A 16520-nucleotide genomic window follows, 5' to 3' on the forward strand; every position below is an offset into this window, starting at 1 on the left:
ATGAGGGTTAGGGTGACATCTCAGTTTCTTAAAGGCCCACGAGGGATTCTGTTGGATGGCCAGAGTTAGGACTACCTCACTTTAGTTTAAAGAGGAGACTCATTGACAAGGAGAATCAAGGATGATATGGAAAGGTCAACAGATGGAAATAAAACAGCTCACATTACAAAAGCATAAGGGTAAATGAGACAAACGAAAATGTTACACTATCCTTTGGTAAATGCCAAACCTGAAGCCTTCCCTGAAAAATAAAAACTTTTGGAGAAAACTAACAAAAGATGGAGTTGTTGTGATGACTTTCTGCATTTCAGAGACTAAGAATTTGCCATCAGTACCGATAAGACTTCCAAAAAATGGACAGCACAGAGCAGGTAAACGTGGAACAATATGAACTCAAGAATTCAGAATTCATCCAGCTTTTCTTTAACTGTATTTGGAAAATATTTCGGTGAAGTCTACAGGGAATTATTTTCTGTAATAGGCTTCCTGACTAAAGAAAGCCTCTTTCAATCCTGAGTTCAGCTGTCTATGACTAAAGGTTGAGGCATTTGAACAATTTTCTCCTCAGAGTCCTCTGGAAAACCTGTGGTTTGCTGTTGACTTTTCTGCAAATAGTTGGCTCTCAGAAATCTGAATTCAAGGGGTACCCTGAAATCCCAGATGATACCTTTTTGTCAAAAGCCACATGTGCAGGAATAAATTCTGCAGGTGGGGCCTGCTTAGGTTGTCCGTAAGTTAAAACTGGTGCCTTGTTGGCCAACTCATCCAGCTCAGCCTGGGACAGCTGGTTGACCTGGAGCCGTTCCCCACCTATCCCAACTGTTGGACGTCGAACAACTGCATAGCCATTCCTGTAGCCCAGCGTCTGGCTTCTATGAAATGCTGTTTTCTGAAGAACAAAAGAAGTGTTTCATCAATAATATTTTATAAATATGTGTTAGGTAAAAGAGCTAACTTTCAAAAACATCGTAACTTAAATCTTTGGTTATAAACATCACAAACCTTGTATCAAAAAGCTTACCTATAATAGAAGGTTCTTATATTTTAAGCTAAAACACCTGGTCAGGAACAGGGGGAAAAGCAGCAGCCTGAGCTTAAAATAAAACTTAAAGCCCTGCTCCAGAATACCCAATTTAATTACCAGCTCACTTTTCATGAGAAACTAAAATATTATCTATACTCTTAATCTTTCACTTAATTCTTCCTGTGTTTTTAATCTTATCTAGTATTCATAAACCATGGAACCTAGAAGATCTGACTCCGTGAAATGAGTTTTTACCTAAAATAAAAGGCCCTTCTTGTTCTAGTAACACTGATACATTCATACAACTCTTTGGAAAGCAAGTGAGTATTATATATTTAAAGTCTTGAACTCAATAAATTCTACCCTTGATCCTTTATTTTAAAAATATAATTCAAAATTATGGGAAAGAACAATATGCCTAAAGCTGACCATATAATTAACCACACAATGTTAATTACAATAGTAAAACACTGGAAACAATATAAAAGACAAACGTATGAGTTAATGATGGAAAACTCGCTTAATGGACTATGATGCAGCCATTAAAATATTGGTTTTAAAGACCACGTGGCAATCTGTGAAAAATGTTTATGATTTAATAAGCCCCAAAAAGCAGCATATAAAATTATATGTATACTATAGCCACCTGGGTGGCTGAGTAGGTTGTGTCTGCCTTTGGCTCAGGTCATGATCCCCAGGGTCCTAGGACTGAGCCCCACATCAGGATCTCTGCTCAGTGAGGAGTCTGCTTCTCCCTCTCCCTTTCATCCTCCTCCCCACTTGTGCTCTCTCTCTGTCTCAAATAAATAAATAAAATCTTTTTTAAAATTTTTAAAAAATAGAATTATATGTATACTATAACTAAAAGCATGCAAACATGTGCACAAAAAGAAACTGGATTTGGATAATGTTCTCTGTGATCTTTCTGAATTACATTGATTTTTTTAATAATGAACGCATTTCTTTGGTAATCGAAAAAACAAAAGATTAAATAAAAAAAAGAAAAAAGTAGAAAGGAATTATTTTTGAAGGCAGAGGAGAGACCAAAATGGTAACAACATAGGACACCCCAGCCTCCCCACCCCTCCACAAAGATCAACAATTAGACCGTTATGCATGGACCAAAACAGCTCTGGAAGAGCTTTGGAGTCCAGTTTAGGAACACAGTGAAACAAAAAACCTGAGAACTACACAAGGAGAGAAGGAAGACTTCATTTTGCCTGCGTCATCTCATCCCTCGAGCCAGCACTGTTCAGTGTCAAGAGGGAACTTCCCGGCCAGAAAGAGGTCCCCTGGCCAGGAAGGAAGAGCAACCAGCTTCTCCAGTCTCTTGGGACAGTCCACGAAGGGCCCACTTCAGTTTCCTCCCACCCAGACTGGCAAAGCTGAAGTGCATAAGGCCAGCTAGGAACACGGAAGCAAAGTAGGGGCTACTGGCAGCAGCCCCTCAGTGGGAGTGACTGGTGTGCACACACCCGCTCCGCTCAGACAACCCAGCAGATCTTACCATTGACCCAAAGCCAAGGGCCAGGATAGCTGCAGATGGATACCCCCTGCAGATTTCACCAGCTTTCATCCCACAGGCATTCATGATGCCAGGCATCAGAGCCCCTTCCCCGCCCTCCCCTCCCCATATCCCCACCAGAGCCTGGGAACCACACTGGCAGCCAGCTCCGGCCTCTGCAGCTGCTGGAGTGCAAGATGCCAGCACACCCTCTGGCTGACCCTCCCCCATTCATGTACTTGGAACTAGCCCCTCTGGCTGTGCATCTGCACACGGTCCGACCCTCATCACAGGCCTCCACTGCAGTGTGCATGCTAGGGGAGTGTGCAGGCACAGGAGGACACGCCAAAAACCAGGGCCTCCTGCAGCTGCCAGTGAGCCCAATAGTTGGCCCTGGCCCTTGCCTTCTCTGCTTCCCACCACTACGTGTATGTCTGCAAATGGCCCCTGCCACTACACAGGCACCCACAGCTGGCACCCTACAGCCAATTACATGTACCCCTAGCTGCTGTCACCACTGCTGCTTGCCCTGCTCCCTAGCTGCTGGACTTGGAGGTTGCTAAAGACCCCAACAGCCCTTGCAGCCACTATGGACCTCCTGTAGCACCAGTCAAGGACTACACAGTTGTCAGTGCCGTAGACCTCAGTGGCCTGGGCCAAAGAGATATCATGCCCCCCAAACCTGAACCCAGTGCCACCACACATCCCTGCACTTGGTGCCCTGCACCACTAGGCCGAGGATCACAGTAAGCTTCAGCATGTCTCCACCCACAAGTGAAAGTCATCCCTTACCAAAGTCAGTCTATAAGGTCTGGAAGAGGTAGCTGCTTCTTCATGTGAAGACACCTACGTAAGATACAGGGATCATGAAGAATCAGGGAAACAAGACTCCACCACCTATAGTAACTGGCCCCAAAGAAATGGAGAACCAGGAATTGCCTAATGAAAAAAAATCAAAATTGTCCTAAAGATTCTCAGAGACCTACAAAAGAACACAGAGAGGCAATTTAATGATATCAGGAAAGGAACAAAGTAAGAAGTTCAACAAAGAGATAGAAAACATAAAAAAGAACCAAACAGAAAATGTGGAGCTGAAGAACACATGACTGAACTGAAGAATTCAACTATAGCTTCAAAAGAAGATCTGAACAAGCAGAAGAAAGAATCTGTAAGCTGGAAGACAAATAAATTGAAGTTAACCAATCAGAAGAGCAAAAAGAAAAAAGAATGAAAAGGAATAAAGAAAGCCCACAGGACTCATAGGACACCAACAAGAAAAATCATGTATGCATCACTGGATCCTTCTCTAGAAGGAGAAGACAGAAAGGGGTAGAAATCTTATTTAAAGAAATAATGGCTAAGAACTTCTCAGACCTGGGGGGAGATCTGGACATTCAAGTTCACGAAGCTATAGGTACTCAAAATTTCAATCTAAAATAATCTTCTCCAAGATACATAATAATAAAGCTGTCTAAAATCAAAGACAAAGAGAATTTTAAAAGCAGTAAAAGAAAAAAAAAAAACTCTCTTGGGGCACCTGGGTGGCTCAGTTGTTAAGCGTCTGCCTTCGGCTCAGGTCATGATCCCAGCGTCTTGGGATCGAGCCCCGCATCGGGCTCCCTGCTCGGCGAGGAGCCTGCTTCTCCCTCTCCTACTCCCCCCTGCTTGTATTCTCTCTCTCATGTCTCTCAGTGTCAAATAAATAAAATCTTAAAGAAAAGAAAAAAGAAAAAAATTCTCATACAAGGGAATCTCCATAAACTATCAGCAGATTTCTCAGCAGAGATCTTGCAGGCCAGGAGAAAATGGGATCGTCCATTCAAAGTGCTAAAAGAAAGAAACTGCCAACCCAGGATACTTTATCCAAAAAAAATGTGCTTCAGAAGGCAAGACAAAGACTTTCCCTAATAAACAAAGATGAGAGTATTCATTACCATTAAACCTGCCTTATGAGGAATGCTGAAAGAAGTTCTTCAAGCTGAAACAAAAAGGCATTAATTAGTAACTGAAAATACATAATACACGGGTAAAGGTGAGCATATAGGATTCGGAATACCTTAATACTATAACATGGTGATGTGTTCACTTCTTAGTTCTAGTAGAAAGATTAAAGGACAAAAGTACTGAAAACATCTCTAGCTCCAAGAATCTGTTTAGTGGATACAAAATATAAAAAGATGTGAACGGTGGCATCAAAAAACAAAGCGAGGAGGGTAAGTAAGGATAGGGTATTTATATGTGATCAGAGTTGAGCTGCTGTCAGTATAAAATAAACTGTTACATATATGTTTCATGTGAGTCTCATGGTAACCGCAAAGCAAAAACCTACAGTAGCTTCACAAAAAACAAAGAGAAAGAAATCAAAGATACTACTATGACCAATCATCAATTCACAACAGACGGCAGGAAGAAAGAAACAAGGGAAATACAAAACAGCCAGAAAACATAAAATGGCATTAGTAAGTTCTTACCTATCAATAGTTACTCTAAATGTAAATGAACTGAATTCTCCAATCGAAAGGCAAAAAGCTGGATGATTAAAAAAAGCCCACAAGATCCAACTATATGCTGCCTATACTATAAGACACTCACTTTGGCTTGAAGCACACACATAAGCTGAAAGTGAAGGGACGGAAAAAGATAGTCCATGCAAGTGGAAACTGAAAGAGAGCATGGGTAACTATACTTATATCAGACAAAATAGATTTTAAGTCAAAAATGATAACAAGGGACACAGATGGTCATTATATAATGGTAAGGGGATCAATTAATCGAGAAGATATACCAACCATCTGAAACTAATATAACACTATATGTTAATTAAGCTGGAATTAAAACAAACACAGGGAAAAAAGATATACCGATCATAAATATATTTGCACCCCACATCAAAGCACCTAAATATATTAAGGAAATACTAACAGATTTGAAGGGAGAAATAGACAACAAAACAATATTAGAAAAGGATTTCAATAGATGACAAAATCAGATAGGAAATGAACAAGGAAAGGTTGGATTTGAACCATGCTTTAGACCAAAAGGACCTAACAGACATAAAAAGAACAATCCATCCAACAACAGCAGAATACACATTCTTCTAAAGTATACGAACATTCCCCAGGATAGGTTATACGATAGGTGACAAGCAAGTCTAGCAGATTGAAATCCTACCTAGAATGCTTTCTCGCCACAATGCTATGACTAGAAATCAATAACAGGAAGACAACTGGAAAATTCACAAACATGTGGAAATTAACATACTCCTACACAACGAATAGGTCAAAGAAGAAATCAAAAGGGAAATCAAAAAGTATCTTGAAACAAATGAAAATAGAAGCACAACGTATGTAAACTTTTGGGAACCTGCAAAAGCAGTTTAATAGGTTTTTGTTTGTTTGTTTTAAGACAGAGAGAGAGTGTGAGCTCACACGTGCTGCGGTTTGAGGGAGAGAGAGAATCTCAAGCAGGCTTCTCACCCAGGGGGCGCCCAACACAGGGCTCAATCCTATGACCCTGAGATCATGACCTGAGCCAAAACCAAGGGTTGGATGACCAACCAACTAAGCCACCTAGGCACCCCAATAAGGGATTTTATAGTGATAAATGCATGCGTTAAGAAACAAGAAAGATCTCCCTGATACCAAAACCAGATAAGGATACTATACGAAAGGAAAGTTACAGACCAATATCCTTGATGAATATAGATGCAAAAATTATCAAAAAATTTTAGCAAACCGAATTCGACCGCTCATTAAAGGGATCATACATCATGACCAAATGGGATTTATCCCTGAGATGCAAAGATGGTCCAACACACACACACATCAGTACGTCACTCAACACATTAAGAGAATGAATGATAATAATCATATGATCATCTCAACATATGAAGAAAAAGCGTTTGACAGAATACAACATCCATTCATAATAAAAATTGGACAAGTTGAATATAGAAGGAACATACCTCAACATAGTAAAGGCCATATGTGACAAGTCCATAGCTAACATCCCCAAACTCAGTGCTGAAGGGTTGAAAACTTTTCCTCTAAGATCAGGAACAAGACAAGGGTGTCCACTCTTACCATTCGTATTCACCATAGAACTAGAAATCCTGGCCAGAGCAATCAGAAAACAAAAAGAAGTAAGAGGTATCCAGACAGGAAAGGAAGAAGTAAAACTCTCTTTGTATGCAGATGGCATTATCTTACATTCAGAAAACCCTAAAGACTCCACCAAAAAACTGTTAGAACTAATCAATAAATTCAGTAAAGTTGCAGGATACAAAATCAACATACAGATATCAATTGTGTTTCTATACGCTAACGAACTATCTGAAATTGAAATTAAGAAAACAATTCCATTTACAAGAGCATAAAAACAATAAAATACTTAAGAATAAATTTAATTAAGGACATGGAAAACCTATACACTGAAAACTATAAAACACTGATGAAAGAAATTATAGAAGGCACAAATGGAAATATATCTTGTGTTCTTGGATTGGAAACATTAATATTGTTTAAACGTCTACACTATCCAAAGTGATCAACAAATTCATTGCAATCCTTATGAAAATTCCAATGGCATTTTTCGCAGAAATAGAAAAAACAATCCTAAAATTCACATGGATCCATAAAGACCCCAAATAGCCAAAGGAAGCTTGAGAAAGAAGAACAAAGCCAGAGGCGTCACACCTCCTGATTTCAAACTATCATTACAAAGCTACAGTAATCAAAACTACATGGTACTGGCATAAAAATACACACATAAGTCAATGGAACAGAATAGGGCCCAGAAATAAGCTCATGCGTATATGGTCAACTGTCTTTGACCAGGGTGCCAAGAATACACAATGGGGAAAGAAAAGACCATCAAAAAAGGTGCTGGGAAAACTGAGTATCCACGTAAAAGAATGAAACGGGATCCCTCTTTTATAGAACTCACAAAAATCAACTCAAAACTATTGAAGACTTAAACATAAGACCTGGAACTGTAAAACTCCTTGAAGAAAAAAAGAGAAAAACCTCCCTGACATTGGTTTCGACAATGACTTTTGGATGTAATACCAAAAGCACAGTCAGCAGAAGCAAAAATAAACAAGTTACATAAAGGAGCTACATAAATTAAAAAGCTTCTGTACAGCAAAGGAAATAATCAACAAAATGACAAGGCAACCTAGGGAATGGGAGAAAATATTTACAAACTGTCTTAGTCTGTTCAGGCTAGTCTAACAAAATACCAGAGACCGGGTAGCCTCCCCACCCCTCTTAGTCATTATGGTTCATCCTCTGAATGCTTTGAGTGTTATACACACCTAGTTCTTCAGTGCTGAATATAGATAGTGACCATGTTTTCCAAATTTCAAATAAGGCAAATAGGTTGACCCTTGGACAGCCTATTTAAAATAGAAAATATGTCCAAGGCACAGTTCATCTTATATGAAGTACAGCAAGGTACATTCTCAGAGCCTGGCACCTCCCGTCCGCATCTTTTTAAACCCCCAAATGGACTCGACTCCACCTGGTGGGTAACCCACACTCACCAACACCAAATGCTGAGGCTGCTTCTGCCCAGGGCAGGAATGTGCCTACATCTCCTAACTTACATAGAATGGAAAAGCCCACTGAAGGAAGAGTTCGATGATGCTGTGTCTTAATGCAGGGATAATTATGAAGAAGCAGCTCAGAATCCAAACTCCCTCACCAAAACTTCAATTTCAATTCATTCTCCCAAAGAAAATAAATGGGCTATGTATTTTGATCTTATCTTTATACCCAGGGAAAGGAGCTTATAGCTGAAATTATTAAACTATACAAATACGAATTATTATTGTCTCATCTATGCTAGTCAGTCTACTGAATCTCAACATTGCTCTTCATATATTTCAGTAACCAGGTTAAAATTAAAACAAATACTAAATAATTTTGTCAAGGGCTAAGCTATGTCAGGAGGGGAAAAAAAAAACCCAAGCTTTTTTCCCCCTCTTCAATTTTGTCTACAGAACACAACTAAAAATAGTTAAAGTAGGGAAGGAGCAAAACCATCTAATCAGGAATCTTTCATGAAAATGTTAGAAAAGCATAGGACTAGGGAAAGAAAGAAAAAAAAAAAACAAACGCTGATCAATTGTGGCTGAAAGGACTGGAATGGAATTATCTCCTACTAAGCAAGGAAGGATGGTTTCGGAGGAAGAGAGCCAAGTGTTGAAAGTCTAACTTTTGGAGAAAACAGCGATTGAGAAAGAAGATAAAACAGGACTGGGGAGAAGGTGGGACTAAGTTGTAGACAAGTCAGAAGTGCTGAACGGAAAGGGGATGGGGCTAGGTAGAAGCACACATGAGAAGGGCGGAGACTGCGTAAAAGAACCTAGTGGAAAGAAGAGAATGAGTGGAAATGATATAGATAAGACAGGAAATGGAGCTGGGACGGAGTAAGATTAGTGGGTCCAGGATAAGAAAGAGGAAGAAGGCGAGCGGGAATGATGGGCCTGGGGAAATGGGCGGGATGCGGCTGTGGGAAGGAGGACGGAGATGTAGAGAGGCTGAGTGGGAGAGGGGCCAGGCTGGGGGATCGAGGGCGGTTAAGAAGGGAGCTGGACAGAGAGGGGTACGGTGTGGGAGAATGAGCTAGGAGAGGACCTAGCCAGAGCTTGGGAGGAAGGTGGGGGAAAACAGATCCAGAGGGAGAAGAGGCAGGGACTCCTTAAAGGAGCAAGGCAGGAGGAAGAACGCAGCTGGGACGCTGAGAACGAAGGAGGCCAAGAGACTGCCTCGATGGGGTGAAAAAACTTAGAGTGGGAGAGAATGAGGCTGGAGGGGGACAGAGAAAAGGTGGGGGCAGAGGACGGGTCTGAAGGGAAAGGGCAATCGTGGGTGGAGGAGAAAGCAGGTGCACCAAGGACCGAGCCCTCCGAGGCCGCCGCGGGTGGGGCCGGGTGGGGGTTGGGCCGAGAAGTCCTCACCGTGGAGTCCTTAAAGGACGTGCCCGGGAGAAAGGGCAGGCCATGCACAGGGTTGGACACCATCTCGGCCGCTTTCGCCGCCGCCACCTGAGTCGCGTGTTGGCCTCCCCGGTTGCCCGGGAGACGAGCCGCGTCCGCAGACCTCGCGAAGCTCCATGGTAATGCCAAACATCCGGAGCGCCGCGCGTGGGGGCGGGGCCTGGGGCGCAGACGCGACGGGTGTGCGCGTGCGCCGCCCGCGGGCCCGGCGTTCTGGCTGAGAGGTGGGAGCTGGTGGGCGGGGTGCGAGGAGGGGATTGCGGAGCGGCTGCTGTCTTCCCGGTGAGGTCCGGGGTGGGAGCCGGCCCTTAGAGGAGTTAGAGTGGAGGCGAAAGTGCTTCCTTCCGTCCCCCCAGTCCTCACTGCTCCCGGCCCGCTCCGTGAGCTCGGGCCCTCTCTTCACCCAGCCGTGGGAAGAGGGCTCTTGTCCTGGTTCACACTGAAGTGTGAATAGTTAGTTCCGGTTGAAAGTGGCCCCTAGTGCCGGTGCTTGTTGGGCACAGGGGTCGCGGATTATTCTATTCATTGTTGTATCTCCTGCTCAAAGATGTTCAGTGACCTAATGCAGCCGTCTCATCCCTGATCCGCCCACTGCCGTATTACCATTTCCCATCTTCACCTCTCTTTATTCTACGGTCAACACCTGCCGCTCTGCAACCTGTCAATTTTTGAAGGCTGTGCCTTGCCTATTCGCCCCAGGAAGCTCAATACTCATTGACTGTAGAGCTGTAGGGTACTTACCTCAATTCTCCCGATCTCAGTACCTATCTGCAGCTGCAATGCAAAGATCCGACCCACAGGGGGAAATGCAACTCCTTCGAAGAGGAAACGAAGCCATTAAGAAGCAAACAAGTGGGGAGAAATATGTCAGGATCCTAGGTATTCTCGCCTTTGGTGATTTTTCTAAAACTTGTTTAAATTATTATGCCTTAAAAGAAATATAATCCCATTCCTGAAGCGTTTTCAGGAATGAAAGAAAAAATCTATCCATCAGCACCGAGTTTAAAAGTAAAATAAAAATAAAAACAAAAAGCAAGCAAAACCCTGGTGCCTAGACATGGGATTCATTAGGTCTGAAAGCCCAGGAATCTGATTTTTGTAACAGCTGTTTCTGATAACGAGCCAGTTTAGGAACATGATAGAGTAGCAAGCGTGCCACAGAAAGCATATCTCCACATTTAGTGCTAATGCAGACAGCAGCTTTGCTTTTATTGCTGCAGAGCAAACCCCCCTGTTGGGTTTCACTAATGGGCATGAAGCTCAGGGCGCCCAGGGCATGACACTGGTGGCACCTGAAGCAGTTATTGGTGGCTGTCCACCACATCCTGCCCAGTTTACTTTCTGCTAACCCCTCCTCTCTCCTCACTACTTCTGTTTTCCTGTTCTCGTTCCCTCCCCCCTTTTTAACCTTTAAATTAAAAAAAAAATTCTATTAGTATGTTACCTTAATGTAGGCATTTAATGCTTTTTAAAAATCAATGAATTACCGGGGCACCTGGGTGGCACAGCGGTTAAGCGTCTGCCTTCGGCTCAGGGCGTGATCCTGGCGATCTGGGATCGAGCCCCACATCAGGCTCTTCTGCTATGAGCCTGCTTCTTCCTCTCCCACTCCCCCTGCTTGTGTTCCCTCTCTCGCTGGCTGTCTCTATCTCTGTCGAATAATAAATAAAATCTTTAAAAAAAATCAATGAATTACCATTGTTGAATTTACTGAAAACTTTACAAGTATCTGTCCATTGCATTACATTTTAGCCCCTGACCTAGGATGCAAGCCAGCTACTGGAAGAATATTTCCAAATGGCAAGTTCAACCTTCAAAAAGGTTGAAGATGCCTCTCTCACTTCTCTCCACCTCATTGTTTCTGAGTACCCAGAAACACTGGTAGCTATAATCCTTGCTGATTCTTAATGATAACCTTTAACTCTTACCAGTTACATGATCCTGCCCTCCCCTCTATCTTACTAAAAGTAAATCCATGGCATTAGGATACTCTTGAAAGAGCCCTTCTGGACTAACTGCATGGTTGCACTTGGGTCTATATTCTCTAGGTTGGGTAGGGAAGGAGTCCATGGGGCTGGAAAGGGTAAGTCATGCCTAATGGGGGCTGGAAAGGGTAAGTCATGCCTAAGCCTATTGTCCATTGTGGTATCTGTTTCTATTTGAGGAGTGGCCTCTGCTCAAATGCCTTTCTGTTCCAGAGAGCACCCTAATTAAATGGTTAACCAGTGTATTTTAATTACTTTCAGACCCTAGAAATGCATGGTGAGGAAAACTTTTCTTGGTCTATGTTCTCCTAATAAGGCCATCACCTCTGAGGAGAGGAAGCTGGGCAGTGCTGCATCAATGCTAAAAAGCACAGGGACAAGTCTGTAAAGAAGGGGAAGAAATAAAAATGGTAGGGCTTTGGAAAACTGCTTGAATCCTGAAGTTTGGTATGGTTATGGGTGGCTCAGTCAGTTAAGCGTCTGCCTTCAGCTCAGGTCATGATCCTGGGGTTCTTGGATCGAGCCTGGGTCGGGCTCCCTGCTCAGTAGGAAGTCTACTTCTCCCACTGCCTCTCCCCTGCCTCCTGCTTCTGCTCACTCTCTCTCTCAAATAAATAAAATCTTTTTTTAAAAAGAGAATTTATATCCCATTTCTCCCAAACATGACTACTCAGTGTGGATTGCACTTCGGTTTGCGCTCACCATTCTCCACTTTGTGCAATATACAGGAGAGAGCAGGAATCTGACCATCCCTGGCAACTAACCTAAAAAGTGCCATGGTCTGAAGGCTGTGCATAAAGCCTGGATTCAGAAGACCACAGAGATATTACGTGACTTTAGCAGGTGTTTCAAAACTTGGGGAAAGGAAAATATGGAAGGTCAGTCTGTCAATAGACCAAACCTGAAACAGGACCTCATGCTGGATGACGACTCCCAGACACTGATGGGAGATATCAGACTGGCAGAGGCTAAAATAAAGCAGTTGCCAAAATTAAGCATCTCCTTTTTCAGCATTTTGCCCAGAGCACTGGCTTTATCCATAATTTGTTTGCAATCCTGTGATATTCTTCTTTAGTACGTAAAGTCACAGGGCATTTATCAAGCAGATAGTGTGTGTGTCCCAGAGATTTATGCAATGATTTGGGGTGCTCCGCTTCCCTCTGCTGGATAAAAATGGTACAGCATGATTTCTGAAAAACTCAATTATACCCCTGTAAGTTTCAAAGTGCTGGGGGTGTGGCTAGTGTGTGACCATAGTGGTAAGACCTTGCAGGGGAGGGTCCCTCAGTCAGAGTGCTCTCCAGCATTCATTTCCACCACTCAGTCCTTAGTTTCTGGAATCTCTTATCTAAGAAGAGTGCCCAGTGAAGTCAGCTCGATCTTTGCAAAGTGTAGTAGAAGAGAGAGAAGCATCATTAGGGATTTCCAAGTAGTTACAGGAACAGATTTAGGACCCACAGGAAATCTTTCTTTGACACAAACTCACGCAATTTGGGGTTAGACTGTTTTGGCCTTGCAGTGGGTTCCTGCCAGGGGTTCCGAAAAACTTGTGTTTCTGCTGCTTTTTTTTCTTCCTTAAGTCAAACCCGTTCTATGACTTGAGCTGGGTCAATTCGAATTCCCTTTTCTCTGAAAAAGCCTATCAAACATTATCTCACAGAATCAGAGATTTCACAGGATATAAACGTCATAAAGATAGGTTCTTTGTTCTGTTCATTGCCGTTTTCCCGGATCCCATCACTGTGCTGACACCTCATAGATACTCAATCAATAGTTGTACAATGATTGACCACGTAAATGAGTGAATGACTTGGAGACCACCCAGTATTTTTCAAACTGCCAGTCTCCATTAGGAGGTGGGAAAATCAACTTAATGGACAGTGACAACAGCCAGATTGTTTTATTAAAAAAAGGGAAAAAATAGGGGCGCCTGGGTGGCGCAGTCGTTAAGCGTCTGCCTTCGGCTCAGGGCGTGATCCCAGCGTTCTGGGATCGAGCCCCACATCAGGCTCCTCCGCTGGGAGCCTGCTTCTTCCTCTCCCACTTCCCCTGCTTGTGTTCCCTCTCTCGCTGGCTGTCTCTCTATGTCAAATTAATAAATAAAATCTTTAAAAAAAAAAAAAAAGGGAAAAAATAGGATATAAATTATCAGGATGTATCCCATGTTACATGGGTAAGAATAATTTACTGAAAAAGCTTTCAAGATATGTACTTACACATTCATGTTCTGGGTAGTTTTTTCATGGTCACAGTAAAAAAAAAAAACTTGGAAATTGATTGACATTATCCATCCCACTCATTTTGCTGATGAGAAATCTGCAGACCAAAGGAGATTAAGAAACCATCAGCTAATGACTTGTTCCTGGTTGAGTATTTCTTACACTCTACCTCAGTCTTGTCTCAGATGGAAAAGACGTTCCTCCTTCAGCACGTGAGGGATCCTTGACCTTGCCATCCTGCTTGTCAGTCATCTCTGATCTAAGAAGGCTTTTAATAGTAGGGACAAAGAGAAATATGCGAGTGATGTGGCAGTAATATCCACTATAGTTACAGATTCTAAACGTGGGCAGGCGAGTCCATTAATTCAGGTAACTGGTAACCTTGAAACAATGGGGAAATGCCTTTGATACCCCCTCTCCCCTTGCACACCTCAAACACTCTTCCTTTTCCCCTTTTATATATGCAGCCTGGAACAGAAAATGAAACACCAGGTTGGGGTCTTGAGAACCATAGTTGTGTCCTCACTGTGTTATGAGTATTGGTGTGAGCTCAGACAACTTACCTACCTGCGATTTTACTTTTTCATCTCTGAAATGAGAAGTCTGAATCAGAATTAATGGTCACTAATTGTTTGGGGGTCATGGGGGCATCTTGAAAACCAAGTGAAAGCTATGGATGAAAACGTATGCAGAACCCTGGCAAAATAAAATGTGTATTAATCTGTAATGAGTAGAGAGAAATCCCTCCCGAGGGCAGAGAGTTCCCACTCTGGTGAGATACCTCCAAGAGCCCATGAAAAGTGTTGACACTTCTGAACAGAACCCATAGCACCTTCCTCTGCATAAAGTGATAGAAATAATGATAATTATGACAATGATTGCCATTAGTACTTATTGAATGCGAACTTTGTGTTAAGGTATTTTTCCTACAGTAAAATGAGATTTCAAAATGATTTGTTCTTGTTGAAAGAAAAAAAAAGAAACACTGAGTGGAGATGCTTTGCATGTTTGCATAGTTGTCTTTGAGAAAAAGAAATTGTGTTAGCCCAGAATAGTGCTCAAGTTCACTTTAAGGAGTCATAGGATACATTTAATGGGTCCTGAAGATGAGGAAGGATTCACTAGAGAAGTGTGGGGAAATAATTGAGGATAGTCGGTGGTTCTTAAAGCTGGTTTGAGTCCTTGAAGGTCTTCTGGGTGGTCACAGATGGCTTCTGAGTCTGACTTTTGTCATGTGACTAGGTCTGTATTGGATTCTAGCACAAAAATACATTTAAGAATTTCACTATCGATACCGCATCGGCAGTAACAGCCTGACGCCTTATGCTTGGCCCAAGTGTCTAGAGATGAAACAAAAACTGCAACTTTAGGTTTATTTCATCTGTGAGGGCACATACAAAAAAATCCACATTAAGTTTCCTTCCCAGTTCTACACTTCTAGGTCACACAATTGGCAGTGGGGAAGTTAGACCAAAAGACCTACATTCGCTTTGTTTTGGTTGTTAAGAATATGGACTCTGGATTCAAAGGTCTGAGTTTCTGTGAGATTGCATTACTTACTAGCCAGGTAGGCCGGGGGAAATTTACCTAATCTATCAGTTTCCTCATTTGTAACAGGGAGGCAACAATAGTATCCATCTCATAGGATTGCATGAAGGGTTAAATGAAAGAATCTAGGAAGACAGCTCAGCTAAGGACTTGGCAAGCAGTGAGCACCAGCTAATATAAACTGTTAATGTTATTATTACTCCTAGTTTATAGTCTTTGCCTTGGGTGTTTCATTGCATTTTTGCCCAGAGGATTATCCAGAGTACAAACCAGTGTCAGTAGAAAAAGGGAACATTCAAAACCTATCTGGGAAGTGGAGGTCAGCATTCTGAGCACTTAAAAAAACGCTAAGAAGAATCTGGGAAGAATCCTGCAGGCCCCAGAGTGTGTCCACAGGAACACAGAGTAGCCAGGCCCACAGTTGGAATCACTTAATGATAACCTGGTTTTGTGTAGACTGAAGGGAACAGGATTTACTCTACTTTCTGTGGGCAAGGTAATGTGTAATTAGTAATTGAACAATGACCGTGAATTTTCTCGAACAGAATTCTTTCCCAGCAGACCCCGTCCTGAAGTTACAGTAAGAGCCCAAGTGCTTACAAGGCTCTCACGATCTGCATCTCCTACTGCCCTCGCTCTCTCCGTTCATGCTAGCCTCAGGGTCCTCTCTGTCTGGGAAAGAAACAGAGCCAACTCCCTCACCTCTTTCTGGAGTCTTCCCTCATCCTGTTTAAAACTGCACCCCCACCCCGCCCCCCTGGCCTAGTCTTCCTTGCTATCTATTTCTCCTTGGCACCATCACCTTTTAACGTTCTATGTATCCTACTTACTTGGTTCATTGTCTGTCTTACCCCGACCTCTAACCCCTGAATGTAAGCTCCCCAAGGGCAAGGATTTGTGTGTTTCATCCATTGCTGTATTCCTGGTACCTGGAACAGGGCTTGGCACCTAGTGGTGTTCAGTGTTTGTGGAGTGGCTGTCGGTGAATCCGTATACTCACCAGTTCAACAGGCGAGGCCTCCCCTCCAGTGAAGGTCTTTCTAGCAGAGCACTCTCAGAGGGCTTGATTCAGGAGAGGCGTTTCAAAGAATTCTTTCAACACAAGATAACGTATCATCGGCTTTGTCGCATGAGCCCGTGTCTCAGCCACAGCATCGTCAAATTACCAACATCATGTAATGTCAGAAGGCAGTGTAATGTAACCATCTTGGTATTCCCGTAAATTGAGCCAGAGACCGTT

At 42.8% G+C, this 16520-nt stretch overlaps 1 protein-coding gene across 2 annotated transcripts in view; it reads right to left on the bottom strand.

Annotated features, from left to right (window-relative positions):
• The window catches only part of EFHC1 (EF-hand domain containing 1), a 65859-nt gene extending 56196 nt beyond the window's left edge, over positions 1-9663 (bottom strand). The window contains exons 1-2 of one of the 2 annotated variants that reach the window (XM_045802307.2): positions 9490-9663; positions 668-889 (exon numbers count right to left, since the gene is read on the bottom strand). In XM_045802307.2, coding sequence (XP_045658263.2) covers positions 668-889; positions 9490-9552 — 285 coding nt within the window. In that variant the 5' untranslated portion in view covers positions 9553-9663. The remainder of the gene's footprint in view (positions 1-667; positions 890-9489) is intronic. The other variant, XM_045802309.2, reaches the window with a different exon arrangement.
• Positions 9664-16520: the final 6857 nt, after the last annotated feature.

Source organism: Ursus americanus, chromosome 29, assembly GCF_024610735.1.
Source record: "Ursus americanus isolate L20-20 chromosome 29, mUrsAme1.1.p, whole genome shotgun sequence".
Lineage (NCBI taxonomy): Eukaryota > Metazoa > Chordata > Mammalia > Carnivora > Ursidae > Ursus > Ursus americanus.